General features: G+C 37.6%; 2 protein-coding genes across 2 annotated transcripts; both read left to right on the top strand.

Moving 5' to 3' along the window:
- Positions 1 to 412: 412 nt before the first annotated feature.
- Positions 413 to 1,024, top strand: LOC138872763 (uncharacterized). Its single transcript, XM_070151182.1, has one exon. It carries the CDS (start codon positions 413 to 415, stop codon positions 1,022 to 1,024), a length of 612 nt encoding a protein of 203 aa, XP_070007283.1.
- A 45-nt stretch (positions 1,025 to 1,069) lies between these two features.
- Positions 1,070 to 10,911, top strand: LOC138872764 (uncharacterized). Its single transcript, XM_070151183.1, has 6 exons — positions 1,070 to 1,385; positions 1,785 to 1,883; positions 2,051 to 2,247; positions 3,154 to 3,567; positions 10,692 to 10,797; positions 10,886 to 10,911. Exons 1-6 carry the CDS (start codon positions 1,070 to 1,072, stop codon positions 10,909 to 10,911), a joined length of 1,158 nt encoding a protein of 385 aa, XP_070007284.1.
- The last annotated feature ends 15,027 nt before the right edge of the window (positions 10,912 to 25,938 follow it).

Here is a 25,938-nt window from a genome sequence, read left to right on the forward strand (position 1 = left end):
CTGGAGAGTTCAGAGGTGCCCCATTAAGGGGTAGGGGGCACACGGGGAGGGGTCAACCCAGCAGGCCCCCGTATTCTGCACCACCTCCACCTCCCTGAGGTGCTTTGGTGAGACATTATTTCAGTGTGATGCCGGAGAGTTCTTACCCCCACCAGCTATTTAGGGTTCCTCCGGCGGGTATTCTGGTCAATAGGGTTCTTCCAGTGCTTACTTCAGTGCCATGCCAGAGAGTTCATATTGCCCACCAGCAATTCAGGTTTCTTCTGGTGGATATTCGGGTCAGCAGGCTTAGATTTTAGGGTAGCAGGCTATGGTGTCGAGGAGTTGCTACGAGTGTGGAAATCAGGGTCACATGAAGAGGACTTGCCCCAGACTTCGGGGCAAGGTAGTACAGTAGGGTCAATAGCCTATGATGTCAGCACTGGTTGCTCAGCCTCTCAAAGGTGGGGGACAGGCGGGTAGAGGCCGTCCTAGAGGTGAAGGCCAGGCAAGGAGGGGTCAGTCAGCTACTGCTCAGTCAGGTGGAGGCCAGCCAACCGATACTCCAACCAGATTCTATGCCCTTTCAGCTAGGCTAGATGCATTGGCCTTAGATGCCGTCATCACAGGTATTATTTCTGTCTGTGGTAGAGATGCTTTGGTATTGTTTGATCCAGGGTCCACCTATTCATATGTATTATCTTTGTTTTCTGGTTTCGTAGTTATTATTCCTGTGCCTTTGGGCACTCCTGTTCATGTGTCCACTCCTATGGGCGATTCTGTGGTTGTGGATCAAATCTACCGGTCATGTGTGGTCACATTCTGTGGTTTCGAGACTAGAGGGGATCTTTTGATGTTTGACATGATCGACTTTGAGATCATCCTGGGCATGGATTGGTTATCTCCATATCACGCCTTCCTAGATTGCTATGCTAAGACTGTTACATTAGCAATGCCAGGGTTGCCAAGGTTGGAATGGAAGGGTTCCACAATTGATACGTCTAGCCGGGTTATCTCTTTCCTGAAGGCTCGACATATGGTCTAGAAGGGGTGTTTGGCTTATGTTCGGGATACCACCGTAGAGTCTTCGATGATTGATTCAATTCAAGTAGTTCGAGAGTTTGCCGATGTGTTTCCTTCTGATCTTCCTGGCATGCCACCAGATCGTGATATTGATTTTTGTATTGATTTGGCTCCAGGCACCCAACCTATATCTATCCCACCATCCTGTATGGCTCTGAAGGAGCAGCTTGAGGAGTTGTTAGCAAATAGGTTTGTTAGACCCAATGTATCTCCTTGGGGTGCACCAGTGTTATTTGTGAAGAAGAAGGATGGGACTATGCGGATGTGCATTGATCACCGCCAGTTGAACAAATTCACTATCAAGAACAAGTATCCATTGCCTCGTAGTGATGATTTGTTTGACCATTTGTAGGGTTCTAGGGTATTCTCTAAGATCGACTTGAGGTCGGGGTACCATCAGTTGAAGATTCGGGACTTGGATGTTCCGAAGACTGCATTCCGGACTAGATACAGCCATTATGAGTTTCTAGTGATGTCCTTTGGCTTGACTAATGCCCCAGCAACATTTATGGACTTAATGAACAGGGTGTTCAGACCTTATATTGATTCCTTTGTCATCGTCATCATTGAATACATCTTGATATACTCACGTAGCCTGGGGGAGCACGAACAACATTTAAGAGTAGTTCTTCAGACCTTGTGAGAGAAAAAGATATATGCTAAGTTCTCCAAGTGTGATTTTTTGCTAAAGTCAGTGGCATTCTTGGGATATGTTGTGTCAGGAGAGGGTATTAAGGTGGATCCCAAGAAGATTGAGGCAGTTCAAAGTTGGCCATGTCCTACTTCAATGACTGAGATCAGGAGTTTCCTGGGGTTAGCAGGTTATTACAGATGATTCGTGCATGGCTTTTCATCTATTGCATTACCTCTAACTAGATTGACCCAGAAGGGTGCTCCTTTCCGTTGGTCTGATGATTTGAGGCGAGCTTTCAAAAGCTCAAGACAGACTTGACTACAACACCAGTTCTTGTGTTTCCTTTCGGTTCAGGGATGTATACGGTATATTGTGATGCTTCGCGCGTTGGATTGGGATGTGTATTGATCCAGGAGGGACGAGTTATTGCATATGCTTCACGTCAGCTGAAGATCCATGAGAAGAATTATCTTGTGCCTGATTTGGAGTTGGCCGCGATGGTTCATGCAATTAAGATATGGAGACATTATCTGTATGGGGTATCATGTGAGGTTTATACTAATCATCGCAGCTTACAACATTTGTTCAAGCAGAGGGATCTCAATTTGAGGCAGCGTAGATGGCTTGAGTTGCTAAAGGATTATGACATCATCATTCTTTATCATCCGGGCAAGGCAAATGTGGCCGCGAATGCCTTAAGCAGGAAAGCAGAGAGTATGGGTAGCTTGGCATTCATTCCAGCAGAGAAGAGACCACTAGCTTGGGACATTCAGTACTTGGTTAACAGACTTGTGAGGTTGGATATTTTAGAGCCCAGCCGAGTTCTTTCGTACATTGTTGCTCAGTCTTCCTTATTGGGGTAGATCAAGGCCTGACAGTTCGATGATCCACATTTGGCGGTTCTTAGAGAGACAGTGCTTCAGGGAAGTGCCAAAGAGGTTTCTATTGGCGAAAATGGTGTTTTGCGACTCCAGGGTCGCCTATGTGTTCCTAATGTTGATGGTCTGAGGGAGAGGATACTAGAGGAGGCACACAGTTCGTGGTATTCCATTCATCTAAGTGCCGCGAAGATATATCATGACTTGAGGTAGCATTATTGGTGGCGGAGAATGAAGAAGGACATAGTGGAGTATATGGCAAAGTGTTTGAATTGCCAGTAGGTTAAGCATGAGCACCAGAGACCGGGTGGCCTATTTCAGTAGATGTCTATACTAGAGTGGCAGTGAGAGCGCATTATTATGGACTTTGTAGTTGGATTGCCCCGTACCTTGCGAAAGTTTGATGCAGTATGGGTCATTGTTGACAGATTGACCAAGTCGCCGCACTTTATTCCAGTTGTGACTACTTACACTTCAGAGAGATTGGCCCAGATTTACATTCGGGAGATAGTCAAGTTGCACAGTGTGCCCATTTCCATCATATCAGATAGAGGCCCTCAATTCACTTCCCATTTCTAGAGAGCCGTTCAGAATGAGTTAGGGACCCGTGTAGAGCTTAGCACAACATTTCATCCTCAGATCGACGGGCAGTCGGAGTGGACATTTAAGATTTTGGAGGACATGCTTAGAGCATGTGTGATTGACTTTGGAGGACAGTGGGATCAGTTCTTGCCTTTGGCAGAGTTTGCTTACAATAATAACTATCAGTCCAGCATTGAGATGGCTCCATTTGAGGCTTTATACAGTCGGCGGTGTCGTTCTCCTATTAGGTGGTTTGAACTTGGTGAGGCTAAGTTATACGGTACAAATTTGGTGCAAGATGCCTTGCACAAGGTAAAGTTGATTCGGGAGAGTCTTCGCACTGCTCAGTCCAGACAGAAGAGTTACGTAGATCAGAAGGCGCGTGATGTATCATTCATAGTTGGTGAGAAGGTCCTCTTGAAAATCTCGCCAATGAAGGGTGTTATGAGGTTCGGAAGAAGGGCAAGCTGAGCCCAAGGTTTATTGGCCCATTTGAGTTGTTGAGGCGAGTTGGGGAGGTTGCTTACGAGCTTGCTTTACCCCCAGTTTATCGGGAGTTCACCCAGTTTTTCATGTGTCTATGCTTCGGAGGTATCATGCCGACTTGTCCCATATGTTAGACTTCAGTACTATTTAGTTGGATGAGAGCCTGAGTTATGAGGAGGAGCCAGTTGCCATTATTGATAGATAGGATCGCCAGATAAGATCCAAAAGGATTTCAGTGGTAAAGGTCCAGTGGAGGGGCCAACCAGTCGAGGAGGCGTCCTGGGAGTCCGAGGAGGATATGCGGAGCAGATACCCACATTTATTCAGCACCTCAGGTATTTTTCTATATCCGTTCGAGGACGAACATTTGTTTAAGAGGTGAAGAATGTAACGACCCGACTGGTCATTTTGCTTTTTAGAACCCAACTTCCCGCGCTTTCTTTAACTAATTTACGACCTGCGGGGATGGTTGGTTCGGGATTTGGAAGAATTTGGGTTGAAATATGCTCGTTTGATTCCTTAAGATTTTTTTAAAAGGCTAAGTTTGAATTTGGTCAACATTTTTAGCAAACAGACCTGGATTCATATTTTGACGGTTCCAGAGGGTCCGTAGGAAAATATGAGACCTGGGCGTATGTCTGGAATTGAATTCCGAGGTCTCTAGCCCGAGTAATGAATTTTATTAGAAATTGTTAAACTGAAATTCTATGGATTTAAAGAAACTAAATAATGATTGATCACATTGGTATCGGGCTTGTATGTTGGTTCCGGAGTGCAGTACAAGTCCAAGATAACATTTAAGACATGCCCACAAAATTTGGTATCAATCCGAGTAGTATAAGTAATTTTTGCATGTTAGAAGTGAATTTAAGAAATTGAAGTTCACAAGTTTGATTCAATTGGTTTTAGGGGGTGATTCGTAGATTTGGCGTTGTTTCGGGTGTTTTGAAGGTTCAAGCGGGTCCGTTTCATGATTTTAGACTTGTAAGTATGTTCGAGCGGGGCCTAGGAGCCCCGAGTGTTAATCGGACGAGGCTCAAGTGACGTTGGAAAAGTTGAGAAGAGCTGAAGCTTCTGGTTTCTGTCATAACCGCACCTGCGGTTGGTCAGCCGCAGGTGCGAGACCGAAGAAGCGGTCGTCCTCTCGCAGATGCGGCCAAGGCAGGGCAGGCCCAAAACCGCAGAAGCGGTCCCAGCCCGCTTGGCCTTCTGCAGATGCGGTCTCTTCCTCGTAGAAGCGGGACCGCAGATGCAGCCCATGACCGCAGATGCAAAAATCACTAAAGCAGTGAGCTTCATTTAATACGGGCTCTAGTCATTTTTGCCCATTTTGCACTCGTATATTTTGGCGATTTTAGAGCTTTTGAGAGAAGATTTCCACTTAGTATCTTGAGGTAAGTTCATCCTCCTTATTTCTAAGTTTAATACTTGAGTTTTGGGTAGATTAACACATAAAGATTAGGAAAAATCAAGGGATTTTAGAGCAAGACCTAGAGTTTTGATAAAACTTAGATTTTACCAGGGAATTGGTTGTGAAAGGAAGTAGAAATCATATATTATTGATCCTTAGGTTATAAAGAACAACTTTTTTCGAAAAATTTCGGAATCCGGGCACGTGGGCCCGGGGTCGGATTTTAGGAAACTTGTGTTTAAGGGTGAGAAATTGCTTAAATAGTTAGAATGCGATCTTGTATTGACTAGTTCCTACCTCGTTTATCTAGTTTTGGATTGTTCGGCTCCAAATTGAGAGTTTGAGCTTGTTCTTGGTATTGGAAGTACGCTTTGGATCGAGGTGAGTCTCCTATCTAACCTTGTAAGAAGAAATTGTCCCTATAAGTAATGTAATCTAATAATTTGCCATTAAATGTGGGGGCTACGTACGCACTAGGTGACGAGAGTCCGTGCGTAGCTACTATTATGCTAAGTTCGGGTAGTTTAGGACCCAAAAACATGCTTTATGTGGTATTCTTGCAACTCTATATTTAATTTGGATTGTTTAAATCATGGTGATTATGATAAATGAGACTAGTTAAGAGGAACATGATCTTTCTTGGTCTTTTTAAAAGAGAATTTGATAATTCAGTGAGTAATTGCTCCCCAGTTATATGTTCTTGTCTGCTTGTTGTTGTGTTTAATTACATTTGACCGCGTCGCATGGTTGATTCGCGAGCGGGATAATAGATGCATCTATGGTTCGTGTCTTTCGACCCTCGACAGTGCATAATTTACTTTTATGTTGGATCGGGCCGTACGACCTCGGCATTACTTGCGCATGCTTTACTCAGTATTTTTCTATGACTTGAGTTTATTATTTGTCCCTGGAATGGAAGTTGCCAACTGTGACATTATCTAGGAGAGGACTTGTTAGTTCTTGCTTTACACTGCTAATTATTTATTTTATCCATGCTCAGTATAATTTATCTCTCATATTATTTGACCCTAGTAAGTGTCAAGTCGACTTCTCGTCTCTACTTCTTCGAGATTAGACAGGATACTTGGTAGATATTATTTATGTACTCATACTACACTTCTGTACTTAATTGTACATGATCTGTGGCAGGTACATCTGGCTATTAGTCTGGTGCGCATCCTTGAGCATATTCCGAGACCTCCACGGTGAGTTGCTCCCTTCCTGTGCCGTTCAGCAGCTTGATGGAGTCTCTCTTTATTTATTTTTGTTGTCTATTCTATTTCGGACAGTAGGATAGAATTATTCTTTTGTATATTCTACTAGTTGCCCACAACTTGTGACACCGGATCTTGGCACACACATTGGTAAACTATTCTCTTGGGAATTTGTATAATTATAGTGGTACATTACTGGTTATTACTTGTTTTAACTTTAACTTAAGAAATTGCTGCAATTATTTTTAGTAAAAGTAAAATGAGAACTTATTTATATTTCTGCGTTGGCTTGCCCGACAATGGTGTTGGGAGCCATCATGACCTCTTATGGAAATGAGTCATGACATTAGTATTGATTTGATTTTGGTTTGGGCTTTTGTTAGTATTATTTAATTTACTAATATTAATGACTATAAAGCTTATTGGAACATTCACAAGTTCTAAGTCCAACCTTGAAATAATACCTTAAAAGATAAAATTATGAAAAATTTTAAAAAATATTTATAGATTACATCACAATAAATATATTTATATATTAAATATATCTAAAATTTCTATATATGTAATGTCGGGTTTGTTTGGTTTCGGTTTGACTTCTTTGGTTAAAACCTAACCAAACCAATTATGGTCAGATTTTTTTTTCCAACATCAAACTAAATCAAACCAAACCATAGTCGGATTTTTTTTCTCGATTTGACTCGAATTATCGAATTGGTACGATTTGTCAGTTTCCTTTGTACACCCCTAATTGTCGGCCTCCACGATAGTAATGAAGCACTCAAATCCTAAAAACATGTACACACTATAAACAAGTATAAATGAATGCCCTTTTTTTTTCTTTTTTAAAAATGAATGTCTGAACTTGATTAATAATGTGAAGAATAATATCTCTAAAATGGAGGCATGAATTTTGAGGGGGAAATAATTTTGAGTTCAATTTTTACCGTCTTGTTGAATTTTGACTTTAGAGGAGACAAAATGTTATTAGATAGATAAACTAACTAATTTTTTTTACTTTATATAATGATATGTGAATGAATTGATGTTTAATCCCAAAAAACAAAAAATAGGGTGTGTTTGGTATAACAAAAAATATTTTCCGTGGAAAGTATTTTTCAATAAAATATTTTCTTGGAAAACAAGTAGTAATCTTATTCATTTTTCGGTGTTTGATACGCAAATTAAGGAAAATAACTTCTCAAGAGTATTCATAAATAATTTAGATACAATAAACATGAAGCCATAAACTTTTGAACCAACAAAGTTCCGAACCCACAAATGTCATAAACTTTCGAACCGCTAAACTTTCGAACCGTAAATTTCCAAAAACATAAACATCCGGAAAAAAAACTTTGGAACTTGTAAAATTTTGAATCTATAAACCGGAAGATGAAAAAACTAAAACTGAAAAATAAAAAAAAATAAAAAAATTCGGGGGGGGGGGGGGGGGAGGGGGTGGTTGTGCAGAAAAACAAAAAAACAAAAATTTAAAATTACAAAACAAAAAAACTTTTTTTTTGTGCGGGGTGGGGGGCAGTGTGGTGTAGGTGGTGCAAAAAACGAAAAAAAATAAAAATTTGAAAATTACAAAACAAAAAAGTAAAACAAAATCTTTTTTTTTGTGTGGGGTGGGTGGGGTGGGGGAGTGGTGTAGAAAAACGAAAAAATAAAAATTTGAAATTATATAAAAAATATTTTTTTTTCGGGATGGGGGGAGGGTAGCAGGGTGGGTGGTGACGAAAGAAAAAATTGATTTTTTTTAAAAAAAAAAAAAAAAACTTTTTGGAGAGAGGAATGGGGTGGGTTGGTGGATGTGGGGTTGGGGGTTGAGTTGGTGAGGGGGCGAAATAGGATAGGAAATATTTTTCAAAACATTTAAGCCAACCAAACATGAGAAAATTGGAAAATATTTTTCTTCCTACCAAACACACCCATAATGTCATAATTTTGTCTATCATCTTTAACGTTGTTTTGACCAATGGTTGGACGAACTCATCGGATCTCTTCAACACACTTTGATATGGAAGTCTACACTATTCTAAGTATCTAACATTTGAGAAACTATGAGTCTTGCATGTGAAATTTTCATTTTTGAAATTATCTTAGTTAAATAGATATTGAATGCTTTTTACAAAATAATTAATACACTTATGAGAATTGTTTTGCAACTGCATGTTGTACCTCATCTAGTTGGTAAAATATATCACGCTAAAATATATTTTGTTATATAATCATGTGATTTTATGTATGATTTATAGAAACTAATCTAATGATACATATCGAAATACATGTAAAACATTTAGGGTATGAGACTCCTTAAATGATACTATATATTGATCCCATATATGAAACCATCAAATTGTAATGTATAAGTCTTACTTAGAGAACAAAAATTGAAAAACAGCCTCTAAAGATTTTGTAAAAATCTATTGAGACTTCTATAATCACATTTGAATGCTTGCGTTGCCGTTGAATTATCGATTTAACAGAGTAAAGAACAGTATATAGAATTTATTGAAGCATTAAACGACATATCTATTATTTAATCGGAATACATCTAGCTTCCTTATTTAAACATTGAATCACAAGGGGAAAAATTAACGAGTTGTTAATAATTGCAAGCTTAAACTTGACAAGTCTTTGTATGTTGTGAAGAAGATATCTTTCAATACTCAACAACTTGAGCAAAAATTAAGGTAATATTGTTTATTTAGCATTAGATAACTATTAATATGTTTTCAAACTAAAAATATCCATTCTTCATAGGGAGGTGAAAATATTTACAACATACTAGGGTGTACGCTACTATCAGGTAATGTATATAATTTTTTTCTCCATGTAGATATGTATTGCGACCTAAACCAGTATCTGAGACTGGCATCCTATGAGCTTACCTATATTTTAAAATAAATGTATCCACAACGATTAAATATGACAATACTCAAGAATGAGATAAAGAACTTGCATAAGTTAACTTTCAATACAAGTCTCAATTCAAAACCACCCCTAACGAATACATGATTAAGACTCCATATTTCAGTATAATTATACGATTAACTATGTCTGAAAAATATAGGGAAAAAATAATTGACTTTAATGACCATAAACATAAAGCGGGGGTTCATCAAAGTTGCATGTACTGCCTACTATAAATTCGTCTACCGAACAATCTGTGTGTTTGTAAAACATGAAAAATAGAAGTGAGCCTGCAAATCAATGAACAGATAATTATTCATAACTTTTGGAACAAGAATTAGATAACATGTTATGCATTTGTAGTTCTAAAAATAAGCATTTACAACTTGTATCGGAAATAAATAAAAAAATCATATTTATATCTGGGATATTACAAGTCTAAAACCTTGAGCACCAGGGGTTCTCCCCCGACGGTTCGCTTCCAACCCAATTGACTAGGTATTCATGCGCCTCGTGTGTACATCACAAGGACATAATACCCTGTCAGCTAAGGGTATTAGCACAATCTCAATCTGGCTGCTATGTATGAGTAGAATAATCTGATATAGTCAGAATTGTGTGTAACATTTATAATATAATAATGTCATACGAGGGAAAGCGAGCATTAATTCAGATTTTCCAGTGCTTTCTCCTAAAATACCCTTATTTTAGACATATAGCCAATGCATATATTATGCATAAAGAAACTTAAAATATTTAAAAATATGTTCAAATTCTGCTTGATACAATGTATGTTAAGTATGAAACAATAGTTTAATCTGAAACATGCTTTAGATCAACAATGGAGAATATATTATGCATCATATCATAAAAATAGTAACAAGTTAAGCATTTAAAACATTGTTCAAAGGCTCAAAGCTGAAAACTCATCAACACAAGCATATATACCCCCTGCACATGTAAGATTGTAATACATATACTTGAGACATTCTTAGAAATCTGAAAAGGTCATCATTTACATAATTATTTCAATCAAAATTATAGTTCTTATAAATAATCAGTTATGGATAGACTTCTACTCATCTTAGGCCCTTAAATTAGTATATTTTGGTACTTGTTTCTAGCTAATCCTTCACGAATATATAGATGAATGTATAGTATAATTATTTGTCTAGTCTGCTTAATTATAAGCCTCTGAAAGACGAGGGAATTTCGAATCTATGCTACACTAGTTAAATAGTATTTTTTTCAACATATATTATTTGAACTAAGCAAAGAATAGTTAGACGCTAATAAAATATAAGAATTATTTGTCACAAAGAAAATTTTTAAATTAAGGATATGAGTTATTTGGAAGAAAAATCACTTATTGTTCTTATAGCTTTGGAAGGCTGAAAATAAATTTGACAAGATAGTGTTTTGGGTTTAGTTCCTTTCTAGAAGATCTTTGGTGTAAGTAACTTTATGGATCACCACAATTAACCTTTTTTTTTTCTTTTTATTCTTAGTGTTGGATAGAGCATGGAGTCCCTAATATTGGATCTTCATCATCAGACGAGGAGATGGTAGCTGATGCAACAAAGACTTTTTTGTTGCAAAGAAGTTTTATCCAAGGTTTGTAAAGTTAAGATAAACTAGTTTCAAATTATATATTGTTTACGCTAAAAGTTATTTCTTGTTTTCTGCTATCTATTATCTTCAGCAACACATATGCAAAGCTCCAAATAGAGATACTCAAGAAAAAGGTGTTTGAGACAGAGGTGATTTTGCACATCTTTAAAAAGCTGCGAGATGACTTTACATTTATGATGGAAGTGGATTGATCCACGAAGACATATCCGCAGAGAATATCTTCATGGTTGTACATGATCAAGCCAAGATCGATGATTTTGGCTTTGGTGAGTTAGTTATTCTTTTCAATTTCTTTATTATTTCCTTGGTAGTAATTTTTTTTTGTTTGTTTTGTAAAATGCTTTGTTTGAACTTTTCTTTATTATTATTTTGACAAGATTGTTATTGGGAGCGCCATGCTTGGTAATGAAATGTACCAAGCTCCGAAGTTGTTTAGCATGCTCCATCTCTATGATTCGTAAATATGCTTAATATTTTTCTTCTTGATTATTTGTGTGTTGGTTTAGCTAACAAAATGATAGTAAGAAATAAGTTTAAGTTGGTGTAGACACTCGCTATGTTTGAGATATGATTTATTTTTTCCTTTTTTAATGGTGAAAAATTATAATCCATGTTAAGATCAAGATCAACATCTGTTTTAAAAATTATTTGAGTATTTGGATTTGTTGGTTATGATTTTCCTGTTCCCAGTGGCATAGCCACAAACCTCGTCAAGGGTGTTTAAATTTTAACGAAATCAATATTTTTTTCCGATGAATGGCTGCACCAAATTTTTTAAATCAAGCTACACAATATTTAACTTAGACTAACAGAATACTTGTAATAGAACTGTAATTTTATAAATAACACTAACATAAAGAAGATAACAAAAAAATCTACTAATAAAAGTAAGCGTAGAGCTAAAGGGAAGACAAGGTCGAGAAGGTTTGTAAGAGATCTTTTTGTTAAATAAATATTTGTAGCGTTTGAATTTTAGTTTATAAAAAAAAATTAAACAAAATTTTAAATAAAAAACTACTTTTGAGATAAGTTGTTTGTTTTTATACAAATTTTAAGACATATTTATTAAGAAGTTGTTGGATTAAAAAAGAGAGTCAAACAGACTAATGTGGTCACCCTTTAGTTTCGAAAAACAAAGAGCACATAGAAAAATTAACGCAGAGATTCGAGTCTATGAACTTTACCATGTGTTAGAACACCTTTGGCCACTAAGCTACAAGTCTTAATTGTAATAAGAGTGTTCAAAACATAATATATAATTATATAAATTGATATTTGACATATACATACAATATAAGCTTTCGGCGAGGGGTGTTCGCTTGATCACCCTTGGTGCCACGTAGCTATGCTACTACCCGTTTCTCCATGCAGAGGCTAATTCAGGATTTAAGTTTTATTAGATTCAATCTTTTAAGGTTCTTAGTATTGAACTTGTTGTATTTTTAAAGTTATCAGCTCATATCTATAATTTCTTACAATTTTGGTGAATTTTTATACATCAATTTATACTCCCATCAAAAGTACTAGATCTAACTGAACACGATATTTGTAGATTGCATCAACCTTTGCCTCCACTCTTCTTCTTCTCTTGATAAATATGAAGGCTTTCCAGTTGGGAATCTGTATACGAATAAAATCTAGCCCTTCGGACACCTCGGTTACCGATGAAGTAAACTGAGCAAAGATATGACTGTAAGGAACTGAAATCGAGGCAAGGAGCCCCTCGAATCAAGGTCCGGGAGAAACGCCTGCCCTCGGAGAACATTATCAGTAAATCGAGTACGACTAACAAAGGGTCGTGATATCTGTGCCCAAACGGATGGCACAGCGTTAATCCCGGCTCGTACCGGCAATAGATTTGTTATTAGTAAAATGTAATATTTTACCTTTTATAGAATTATATTTAGGGTAAAACTCCCCTACTATATAAAGAGGAGTCTGACTGTTCATTAGAATATACTGTAACACACATCAATGCAATATACTCTTATTTTCCCTATTCAAAGTTCTTACTTTGTTCATCAGTACTTCGTTATTGTGAGTCCGGGATCAAAGGTAGGCATTTCATCAAGGTTGTTACTGAGTCCGGAATTACACCTCTTAAGTGGTTTGACAGTTTATTACACCCTTTATATGTTTAATCTAGCATAATTTATTATTTGTATTGAATTAATCTGCATATCCTTAAAACTACATATACATTCAATTGTTATTTAATGGCCCGCTCGCCATATGTCTAGGACCGGGTGACATCGAATATGTTTTGAGGGAGGTTCACGAAGGCACTTGCAAGAACCATTTAAGGGCAGAATCACTAGTTCGTAAGATAATCAGGGTCGACTATTACTGGATCAACATGGAGAAATATGCAAAGGAGTTCGTGAAAAAATGCCACGGTTGTCAGAGGCATACGCCAATGATACATTATCCTGGGGAGCTGCTACATTCGGTCTTTTCACCTTGGTCGTTCAAGAAATGGGGAATGGACATAGTTGGTCCCCTGACATGGGCACCCGTTAAGGCTCAATTTATACTATGTATGACTGACTATTTTTCTAAATTGTTTGAAACTCAGGCATTCGAAAAAGTCACGGAAAAGGAGGTTATTGATTTTATCTGGGACCACATAATATGTCAGTTCAGAATGTCGACCGAAATCGTATGTGACAAGGAGAAGTAGTTCATTGGCAGCAAGGTAAGAAAATCTTTCGAAGATCATAAGATCAAAAGGATCTTATCAACATCCTATCAACCTAGTGGGGACGGGGCAGGCGGAGTCTACAAACAAAACTACACTCCAAAACTTTAAGAAAAGGTTGATTGATGCCAAGGGAAAATAGAAGGAAATTTTGCCCGAAGTCTTATGGGCATACTCTATGACCTTAAAGTCTAGTACCGAAACCACCCCGTTTTTATTGACCTACAGTGCCGAGGCATTAATACTGGTCAAAATGGGAGAACCGAGTCTCAGGTTCCGATATGCGACCAAAAAGTCAAACGGTAAGGCCATGAATACGATCCTAGAATTATTGGATGAAAGGCGTGAGGCCGCCCTCGTCTGGTTGGCCGTCCCGAAACAACGGATTGAAAGGTATTATAATTGAAGGGCCAACCTCCGGCACTTCAATGTCGGGGATTTGGTGTTAAGAAAGGTGACATTGAACACCTAGAATCCGAATGAAAGGAAGCTAGGACCGAATTGGGAAGGTCCATATCGAATTATCGAGATAACCGATAAAGGATCGTACAAGCTCGAAACAGGTAATGGTGAGCGGCTACCGAATAATTGGAACATGACCCACTTAAAAAGATACCACTGCTATGGTACGACCCCATATATATATATATATATATATATATATATATATATATATATATATATATATATATATATATTGTAAATTGGACTGATACCTGCAAGTAACAGTCAAAGGACGATGTAGTTGTTAGCCCTGAAAGTACGCATTGCACTCTTTTTACTTTGAACTGGTTTTATCCCAAATGAGTTTTCCGGCAAGGTTTTTAACGAGGCAATAGTAGATCATGCTAATTCAGAATGAAAGACCAGTTATGAACCGGAGTCGATGGTCACATCAATGGTATCTGAGCCCTCTCAAAAATCGACCTAGAATACTAGGGGTCATCACCCTCGGGTAATGATTTTTAGCAAGGAAAGAAACTTTGTGCTGAACAGTCTAGGCTCGATGGATATGATTTATTGTAAGGGCCAAACGATCAAATAAATTGTGCCCGTATAGGCCACCTAAGCCATAACACGAAGCTTGTACACACTGCAATCTTATATATTACGCACAGGAATGAAAGAAAGTTTCTACCTTGAAGATACATATTTCGTTCTTAAGACTATTACATATGGCCTTCAAACTTTCAAACTGGTTCAAAGGTTACACTTGGTAAAATTATAGTCTAAAAACATTTAGCTCGGGGAAAGCTTCCGGTCATTCTGAGCCCTTATAAGTTTTAAGCAAGACTTACATCGAGAACAAGTCTTGTTAAAACCTTATATACATGTTCCAAAACCTTTTTACAAAGGCCAACAAAAATAGCCTCAACAAAATAAATGTACAAGTTACAAAAACAAAGACAAATAATTCCTAAGGCGCCTACGCCTGATCTTCACTAGAACCTACCTCATCACCAGAGCCATCAGGGTCATCTTCACCTTTGGGCTTGCCGGAGCCCTCTTATCCCTCTTCATCCTCGGGTTCAACCAACTTCTTGGTCTCAACCTCTAGCCTTTTTGCCTCTTCAATCTTAGCTGACAGGTCGATATCTCGGGCATGGATTTCCTCGAGGGTCTCCCTCCGGGACAACCGCTTTACATATTCAATAGTGACTTTTAGGTGGGCCTCAACTACCTCAACGTTGGCCTTGTACTAGGCCACCATCTCTTCAGCATCAGCCCCGGATGTTTCAGACTCGGTCTTATTGTTTTGAGATCCTTGCCAAGGGTATCCCATTCAGTGATGGCCGGGCTCAATTGAGTTTGGAGGTCCTCAATTTGTCGAGCCCGCTCTTCAGCCTTCTCTTTCACCATACAGAGTTGGACCTCTACCGATACCAGTTGCTCCCAGGCGGTCTCCTTCTCCGAAGATAGCCGGTCCATCTTTCCCTTCCAGACATTGGCCATATCCTGGACCTCGGTCATTTCAGCCCAAAGTTGGTTGATCCGGTCAATATTGTATTGGACCTGTGAGATTTTTTTGTTAGTCGCCATGGATAAGTCATCATCGCTAACTTCAAAATATTTACCTATTCCAACAAGTTGGCATTTCCTTCTAAGCCTCATCCAACTCAGCCCGAAGAATTTTGACGGCCCCTTCATGCTGCTCGCTGAGAAGCTTATACGTGTCTCTCTTCTCAGCAAGTTCCCTGGCCTCAGCCTCGCGCTTGTTAACCTCAATCTGCTATCGAAGAAAACTCTTATGGTATAGTAGTGAGGCCTACAAAAGATAAAATGAAGAAGATGTGAGAAGTATTAAGGACTAAGCTAGAGGATGAAAGAGCGTAGTAATGCCTTACTCGATTTAGATCCTGTTGTGCTTCATTGAACGAGCACGGCACGCCCACCTACTTCATTTTTGCCAGGTCATCTTTGGTTACTAGGCAACGAAGGTAACTCTCTACTCCTAGAACTCGGGCGTCCTACGAGACAGTGATGATTATCGACCTTTTACGGCCGGGATCCGTACTCGGGGCAGAAACTGGTTGATTAATTTCGGGCTCGAGTTCTGCCCGCCGGCCTCTAAAATTAGGTCTTGTCTCGGCACCTCTAAGTTGCCCAACCTAGAGAAGTCTTCTAGAGCGGTCGAATCCACGCCTTTAAAAAAGAATAAAAGGGATAGTAACCACAAAATATCTATGACACCGATCGTAACAGAGCCGACATCGTGAGAAGCCTCATCCTTTATCTCTACATCGGCCTCCTGAACCTGTGAAAGAATGGCCTCTATTATTTCCTCTTCAACAACAGCCCGCTCCTAGAGAGGTGTCGGCTCACTAGACACAAATGTATCATCTTATTCGGGCTCATCCCTAAGCCTAAAAAGTAAGCCCGAGTCAGGTGCTCGAGAGCTCAAACTTTCTTTTGGCTTGCGCGCCAACCTTTTCTTTGTTTTCTTCTTCTCTGAGCTTGCCTAGAGCCTTCATTTTCTTCTTCTCTCCTACTACAGTGGAGGGACAGATGGTTAGATCCTCGTTCCCTACTGCAGGCCTAAGCTCTACGGTTTTAGACAAACCTACAGAGGGAAAAATGAAGGAAATAGGGTAAGCAAGATGTGAATGGAAGAGTCAGATGTTACCTATTCGAGGAAGGGTCTTACCATAAGAACGGGCTTCCCAACAGCACTTCGAGAGTTTGCACCATGAGCGCTCGGAGTAAGTCATCTGTGAACAAATTCCCTCGATCCACTCCTTAAGTCGAGGGACAATGTTTGGGACTCAGGCGCCAGCTGGGTCACCACAAATACTGGTAAGAAAAAAGGAGATGGGCGTAAAATCAGCATTTAAAGGAAAGTTGTGCTTATGTGATGCATTCCACTTCTTAGGGAATGGCCTAAACTCGACAGGAATCAAATCTACGGTCCTCGCCCGGATAAAGCATCCCTTCCAACTCCGATCCCAGTCCTCATCGATGCTTGAGAATGGGGCTTTGCTAGCCCGACGTACAAGCTTTATCAGCCCCTCTCGGAAGATTTGGGGACTGTTCAGGTGGAATAGATAATCGATGGTGAGCCGACAGGAGTTGACTTTGTTAACAAATAATCGAAGGAGGATTACGATCCTCCACAACGACGGGTGGATCTGACCGAGGCATACTTCATACCTTTTACATAAGTCCAGAATAACCGGGTCCACCGGGACCAGTATAAAGGGATACGTGGAAACACTTAGATATCCCTCGACATGGGTAGTAATATCCTCCTCAGGGTCGGGGACCACTATGTCTTTGCGTGCCTAGTTGCAGTCCTTTCGGACCTCGGGGAGGACATCTTCGGTGATTAAGCATATATATCTTGATGCCTCCTCACGTCGACCTTGCACCAACGAGGGTTTTTCAACCTTGATATCGTCAGTAGCCGAGTAGCCCTCGGGGACAAAAATTTTCAAGGGAGGCACGGGGGCCGATTCATCGGGAGCCACATCAACAGCGGACCTCTCGAGGACAACCACATTGGAAGTGCTTTCATCGATTTTGGCGGTCGGTTGAGAAGAAGAAGTGACTTTTTGGGGAACATATTTGGAAGTTTTAGCCATTGTTAACTAGAAAAAGCTTAAAGAATATGAAGAAAGGTTGAAAGATGAAAAGTGCGGGTAAAAAATTGCAACTTGCTGAGAGATCTTGAAGAATGGAGGTAAAAATATTGGAGTATGAAGGAGGGTAGTAATATTCTGAAAAATCGAGGGTAGAAGCTTGGTCAGTGGGTTAAAAATGAATGAAGAAAGGAAGTATTTATATAAGGATCGCGGCGTTTCGCATTCAGGGACAACCTGCCGATGATTGTGTTAGAAGTCATAATGACACGACTAACGGGACATTTAGGATACTATGTTGTTTCTGTCACGACGTATTAGAGAAGGAATCAAAGCGCATATGTCGTTTCTCATCGTTCCCGTAAAATTTACTCTTCGAGAAATGAGGGAACTAACTGTATAGGGTACAACCGAGCCCTTCGGATACCTCAGTTACTGATGAAGTAAACAGAGCAGAGATATCATTGTAAGGAACCGGAATCGAGGCAAGGAGCCCCTCGAATCAAGGTCCGGGCAAAACACCTGCCCTTGGACAAAGTGGGTCATGCCCCCAGGTCCGATTCAAATCCGTAAACTTCGGAGAACGTTATTAGGAAACCGAGCACGACAAACAAAGGGTCGTGATATCCGTGCCCAATCAGATGTCACGGCGTGAATCCCGGCTCGTACCAGCGGAAGATCATTAATTAATAAAACGTAAGATGTTACCTTTTATAGAATTATATTTAGGGTAAAACTCCCCTATTATATAAAGGGGAGTCTGATGGTTCATTAGAATATCAATATACTGTAACACGCACATCAAGACAATATACTCTTATTTTCCCTATTCAAAGTTCTTACTTTTGTTCATCAGTGCTTCGTTATTGTGAGTCCGGGATCAAAGGCAGACATTTCATCAAGGTTGTTACTAAGACCGGAATTACACCTCTTAAGTGGTTTGATAGTTTATTACACCCTTTATCTGTTTAATCTAACGCAATTTATTATTTGTATTGAATTAATCCGAATATCCTTAAAAGCACGTTTAAATTCAATTGTTATCCATTTTTTTTGGGTACACAGAATCATTCTGGTGATATGCATCACGGTGGGTTCTGTCCAATAAAGCTAATGAATTACTTCATTTCCGTTGTGGACGATAAATTTATGAATTAGTTCAGAGTATATGTTCTCTGTTGCAATGATATTAATATGCTGCATGTTACTCCACTGCCTTAAAGCTGGTCATTTAATTTAGCTCGTAACACAAGTATGGGCATTAAGTGAAAATGATCAAAATCGTCCTGTAAGTTTATAGCTGGATCAACTTTGTTCCTCAAAAGTTACAAGTAACATAAAAGGTCCTTCGAGTATGCAAAATATGGACAGCTTTGGTCCTCCCATTCTTTGGGATACCGATTATTTTATTCCTTACAAATACAAAAATATTTTAGCCAAATTAATACTGCTGGTGCCACAATATTAATTAATAGACGCTCACTTCCTACAAGCAGGTGCATACTACAAAAAAAGTATAATGTTTGAATTTGATTAATGATTTGGAGAACAATATCACTAAATGGAGGTATGATTTATTTTTTTTTGGAAAAAAATAGTTTTAGTCAAATATTTTTACCGTCTTGTTGAAATTTGACAATAAAAGAGACAAAATGTTGTTGAATAGTAAAACTAACTAAATTGTTTGGACTTAATGCTATGATATTTGAATGTTTGATATTTAAGTCCAAAAAATTAAAATTTGAAATCAAATGGGTAACTCGAAAGTGGAACTTTTCTTATTGAACTATATCGAAGCATATAGAGATATCAATTAGAGGCAGTTTGGTTGGTGAAATAAGCATTTAATCACCACATACAATATGGTACTAACTAATACTTCATTATTTGGTTATTTGTTTTATTTTCCACCGGTATAATTTACGTAGGTATTTATATAATATTTATACTGGGTAAAATATGGAATAAAAAATCGAATATTAGCAATATATGAATTAAAATAAAAATTGATAAAATTTCCCTCACACACTTTAGATTTATTTATTCTTTTTTCCTTAAAAATATCCAAGAAGAAAATAAAAAAAAATAATTTTCACATTATTAATCACGACATTACATTCTCTACATTATTAATTAATACACTACTAATTCTTACGTAGTCTATCGTGCATAACTTGTATTCGAACCAAAAACGACCATGTTTACCCTAAAACTTGGATAACAATTGAATTAATATGCGGTTTTAAGGATATGTGATATAACTTGATACAAATTAAGAAGATGGATTAATATTGAAATTAACGATAATAAAATAAATGCAAACCACAAAATTGAATAGCCTTAGCTTCTGAGTTTGATCATCCTCGGGCCAAGAAATGTCTCAACTAGTGTTAGAACTGAACAACAAGATGATAAGAACTAGAAATGATCGGTATAATGCTTTCTTTTTGCGTGTTACAATGCGTTCTACAAATGATCAGAAACCTCATTTATATAGTAGGGGTGTTCTGCTTTTGGTACAATTCTATACAAGGTAAAAAATCTCTCGACCTCTTCTTGATATGTATCGAGATTTCCGCTGTGATCCTTGATCGATTGCAGATATTTCGGCTTTCCATTATTTGGCTCGGTAAGTTTCCCTCGATTTTGCTCGGTGTCGATCTTGTTCGGTCTCGACCTTGCTCGGTCTCTGGTTCACTAGCTCAACGATCTAACTTTGCGCCTTGGTTCGATATAACTCGAGCCTGAGCTTTGAACTGCCATGTTTCAGCCCCCATTGGTCAAACAATGGACGAACCCGATTTCAACCGTATACAGATAGTCCCCTCGTTTTTTGGAGAGAAGATGACGAGAAACGATATGAATTTCTGAACCTTGCTCCGATAGATCATGATGTAAGCGACAACAGGTCATTGAAACGTCCCGTCTATCCAGTATCCAAGGCATTAAATGTGTGTCAGTGTTGGTCGACCACAACTGGTTTTGAACCGTCATTAGCAAACTATAAACACCTAAACCCTCATTCATTCAAACTTTATGTTCAAAAAAGTTTCTTCTACTCTTGTTCTTTAAGAATATCTTCACTCTCCAACTTTCGTGCCCAGATTTCTAGAACATTTTGCAATCTTCTCCTTTTCTTCATCTCTTTTATAAAATGGCGAAAACTTCTAAAATTGTTCCATAGAAAGAAAAAGCCTCTTCATTGTCGCACCTCCTTTTTACCGCGCCCGCGGGGCGCGTGGGGAGTTTTCTCCAATTGAAGGACAGTCGAAACGGGATTTATTTAATTATTTCAGAGTCGCCACCTGGGAATTTTAAGGCGTCCCAAGTCACCAATTTTTTAATCCCTGAATCGAGGAGAATATGACTCTGTTTGTTATTCTGCGAACCAGAAATCCTGAGTAAGGAATTCTGTTAATCCGGAAGAAGGTGTTAGGCATTTCCGAATTCCGTGGTTCTAGCACGGTCGCTTAACTGTTTTTATTATTGGCTTAATTATCTTGATTTTTACTAAATACGTTTTTATTGCATGATTTTACTACCGCTTTTTACTTATTGTTTACAATTATATGGACGAATTACGCGTACGTATATTCGTATTATATACTTTTTATAATTACCGGGGATCGTGCCATGCGTACGTGTACACAATAAAATTGTCCATGTTATAGTTTTTATAAAAAAATATATGTTCGAAATTTAAAATAAAATCAGGAACATCATCACCCTTTTTATTTAGACAATGAACTGCACACCTCGGATTATATGAAATTATTTTGACATCCGCGGAGAAATCCTTTTTATTAAAATATTCGCTCGAAATTGCGCGTACGCATAATCCGAATTTGTTTTTTTTTTAATATAATCAGGGTGCGCGAACGCATCCCTGATTGCGCAAAATCTTTGTTAATAGTATTATGGCCTTTTCCCTCGAATTGTTTATTATATCATGAGAAATCTCCATTTAAGATACCCTTGAATTCTTGAAAAAGAATTTGCAATTTATTAAATGTTGCCCGTCGATTATAATTTCCGGATATAAATTATATTCAGCCAGACTATTCAAATTCAAAGAAAAGAGTAAAAATATGATTAACACTATTTTCGGCAAATACAACATATATATCCATATGCCCAATAATGAATTGTATATGAAACTAAAAATGATTTATAAAGGGAAGAATATTTTTCAAGAACTTTTATTATTTCTATTTAGTGCAAGTTTTATTTCTACTTATCCTTGATATAAAGTGTTGCGATTCGTGTTTATATATCTCATCTCATTCTCATATACTTGTTTTAATCTAATAGGCAAAATTAATTTATTTACGATAGTAGATAGGCATCAAATTGATAAGAAAGGAAATTATAAACCGATTAATAATATTGCCTTACATGCAATATAGATGTACGTCTAAAACATTCACAGCATTTTAACATCATAATCAACTCATCATCCATTAATGGTTATATATATACCTGTTATCATGCCATATATGAACGTATAACTCCCATCATTCAATCCATAACTAAATCAGGTATTAGAATAAACTAGCAATATGGTTTTTGACATTTTTATACTACTCTTTATTCAACTAACAACATCAAACCTTTATTCACAACCAAACAATCAGGCGTACACTAACCATGCATTTTCTTGATATTTCAGAATACTCTATACCTGACTAATAATGTCATAGGACTTAACTAATAGCCAACTTCATGCCATATTCCCTATCTTAACAATTCAATCATAACTATACTTTAATGAAAATTTAGAAATTAACCTTGTTACAACACTTATACAGTCTTCAATAAAGGACATTTATCTTACAGTCATCCTATCAACATATACTACTTATTTGATCAAGAAACAAAACTGAATTTTTAGCTAAAGAGCTCAAATGAATAGAAAGTAATATTACAACTCAAACTTTATTTATTGTCATGTTGAAACCCATCACAACATAAGTTTAAAAGATGTGTACCTGGCAATGAAGGAAGAAGGAGTTAAAATTTCAGCAGTAGCAGCAGTAACAAATTCAGCAGAATAGCAGTAGTTCCACAGATTTGAGCAATAATACGACCCGAGAAAACCAGATGCACAGTACATTATTTTTTAAAGACACTTCAGATTTTAACTGAACAGTGGAATCAAATAAATTTGAACAGATTCAACGAAAGAATAATATTTCAGATTTCAATTTCTTTTCAGTTTCAAATTCCCATTTTTCTGATTTTCTGTTTCTGCTGTTGTATCTGTGTGTGTGTGTGTGGCTGTTCTCTTTTGTCTCTTTTCTGTTTCTTTTTTCCTCTTCAGATTTTCATTTTTTGATTTTCTGCTTGACTTTCCATATTCAAATCTGACTTTTCACTCTCTTAAAATCTGCTAAATCAGATTTTCTTTTGAACTCCTGATTTTCTTCTTAAAATCTGCTAAAATCTGCCTTTTTTCCTCTCTTAAAATCTGCCTTAAATTCTGTCTAAAAGCTCTCTTTTTTCCTTGTTTTTCTTTCTAAAAGAGCTCTCTTCTTTCTCTCTCAAAGACTGATCTTTTTCTCTCTTCCAATCTGCCCTTAAATCAATCCCAATCCCCCTCTATTTATACAGGGCTGTCCTGTACCCTTCTAGTGCTGCCTGGACCCTTTTCTCCTTTTAAAAATCAGAAAATTTTCCATTAAAACTGCTTTTGAATACTTTAAATCTAAGTGCTCTTATCCTGATTTTTCAGCAGCCCATTACCCTTTGTTTCCCATTAGTATCTTAAATTATAGCCAACCAACATTCCACTTTCAGTCCACTATTCTATCACATTACCCTCACTATTCTGTCCCAAAAAATGTCCCAGATTTCCTACTGTAATTACTGTTATTACTGCCTTAAATTCAGAATCTAACAATACAGATTTTAAAATCTGTTTAAGCAGCTATAACCAATCCTAAAGTTTTAGACTGAATCCTAACTAAGAATGTAACCTTCTAACACAATTACATCTAATCAACATTTGTAAAATCACACTGAATTCAGAACTAACATCATAACAACATATTACTGAAATTATTATAACAATTCAGACTGGACTTAACATTGAACCAAGATCAAACACACACAGGAGCATTGTCAATATACTGACAATGCCCTGTTCAGAAAACAATACATACACATCATACATTTGAATTTACTGATTTGTAAACAAACATGATTTAATTGACGAGTATTAATCAGTTGATTATTTACAACATTTGTCCATAATCAGTTTAAAACAATAGAAGCAGATTGTTTCAATCAGCATTATCATAAATGAGAATTCATAATATAACTAATCGACGAACTTAATCGAGTCGATTACTTACATTGTGAATAATCACAACCAACAGAAACAGTTTCATATTTTGATCATATAGACGGGCATGAGACAAAGATGACAGAATTAATCAAAACAAAAATATGAAAAATTAACAAGTTATTAAAACAAACGAAAATACATACAGAATACACAAACAGAAATAGAAAAGTACCTCTGAATTTTAATCAGACTCGAACTCAACTTGGCTTCGGATTTTGTTTGAAATCAAACAGACCTTAGTCGAAGTATTTTCCACTGAAAATACTTCGACTAAGGTCGATTAAACCTCAATCTTTATTCAATCTGGACAGAATCCAAAAGTCTGGTATTTTTAGGGTTCTTGAAAGTTCGATTTGGGACTTAACCATTTCTGGTCAGATTCGAGGAGAAAAAAATACGACACAAGGGTGAGGGAAGTCTAGGGGTTATTTGGTGTCACTTTGGAACAGGTCTGGGTAAGTTCTTGTTTGGTCCGAATCTTCAAAAGAAGATTCGAAGAGTTCTGAGAGGATTCGAACCAAACAAACAACAGATCTATACTTAGGGTGGTTAGGGGAAGCTATGGTGTTATTTTGGAAGCCATTGGAAAGGTTGGAGTTTTCAGACCCACCTTCGATTTAGTATTCGAAGAGTTGGGGTCTGATTCGAAGGAAACTAAGGTCAGATCTGTGTAGAGGATGTTCAGGGGGTTCTAGGGTGTTATCTTGGTGACCGACGGCGTTGTTGCCGCCGGGTTTCAGGCGGTGGGATCCTAGGGCGGCTAGGGTTAGGGGTGGGTCTGAGGAAGATGATGATGAACAGTGGAGAGGGGGGGTTTAGTTAGGGGGTCGGGGTAAGGATTTGCGATTATATAGGGGAATGGTGGATTGATATTGTCCGTTGGATTAGGCAGGATGGACGGCTAAGATCTATTCACTTAACCAAACGACGTTGTTTGGTTTAAGTTAGGGGGACGGGTTGAACCGGGTATTAGATCGGGTAAGGGTCTCGGGTTAGGGTGATGAAATCTTGGCCGTTGGATGGCTTCGATCCAACGGTCTTGATAAAATGTGACCAAACGTCGTCGTTTGGTCTTGGCTTTGAATTGGACCGGACAGGCTGTTTGGATTGGGCTGTGGGGGGGGGGGTAATTTGATTTGGGCCTGAATTTTAATCCAGGTCCGATTTTTATTTTACAACTTATTATTATTATTATCTTTTTTATTCTATTTTATTATTTATCATTAAAAAATCCTAACAAAATTTATAAAACAATTTTTAACCTTACACAAAATATTAATCACTTCATAACAACTATTCAACATATAGATAAAACATTAATCACACAGTGAAATATAAAAAATAGAACAAAAATGCATATTTTGGTGATTTTATTTAAATTATCTTTCAAATACATAATTAAATCCTATATGCATGCAACATGTATTTTATTTTAATTTTCATTTTATTATGACAAAGTAAACATTTACGGACATAACACAAATATTTAACACCACGCAAATTCAAGAATTACACAGTAAAAGAAATTTATTTTATTTTTTGATTTATTTTGGAGTAGTTTTCGTAAGGCAAAAATTACGTGCTCACAGCTGCCCCTCTTTGTGCGGAAACTCGAAGAGTTTTCGTGCAAAGATAAAGTGAGCGGACACGAGCGATTTTTGCCCGTTCAAATACTCCGTGGGAAGCATTTTTTGAAAGATTTGATCGAACCTCTGCTTCAAAGGTTTCCTACATATCCTTGGCTATAAAGGAATCAGGTCAATGTAGTTCGGGAAGTTTTGGGTAGCTGGGACTACCATGGGACTGTGATGTTACTGCTGCTTCGTGCTGTTTTTACTGCTTGCTGACCTCCTTATTACACCTTACTTCAAAGGTAATACAAAAATCTAAACTAGACTATGATACATGAATTATAAAAATCTTATCTAAATCATGCCCTTGCGTTTCTTGTTGTCTTGATATCTTGGTGACTCTTGGGCATTTGACTTATTTCGTTTTCCTTT

Source organism: Nicotiana sylvestris, chromosome 7, assembly GCF_000393655.2.
Source record: "Nicotiana sylvestris chromosome 7, ASM39365v2, whole genome shotgun sequence".
Taxonomy (NCBI): domain Eukaryota; kingdom Viridiplantae; phylum Streptophyta; class Magnoliopsida; order Solanales; family Solanaceae; genus Nicotiana; species Nicotiana sylvestris.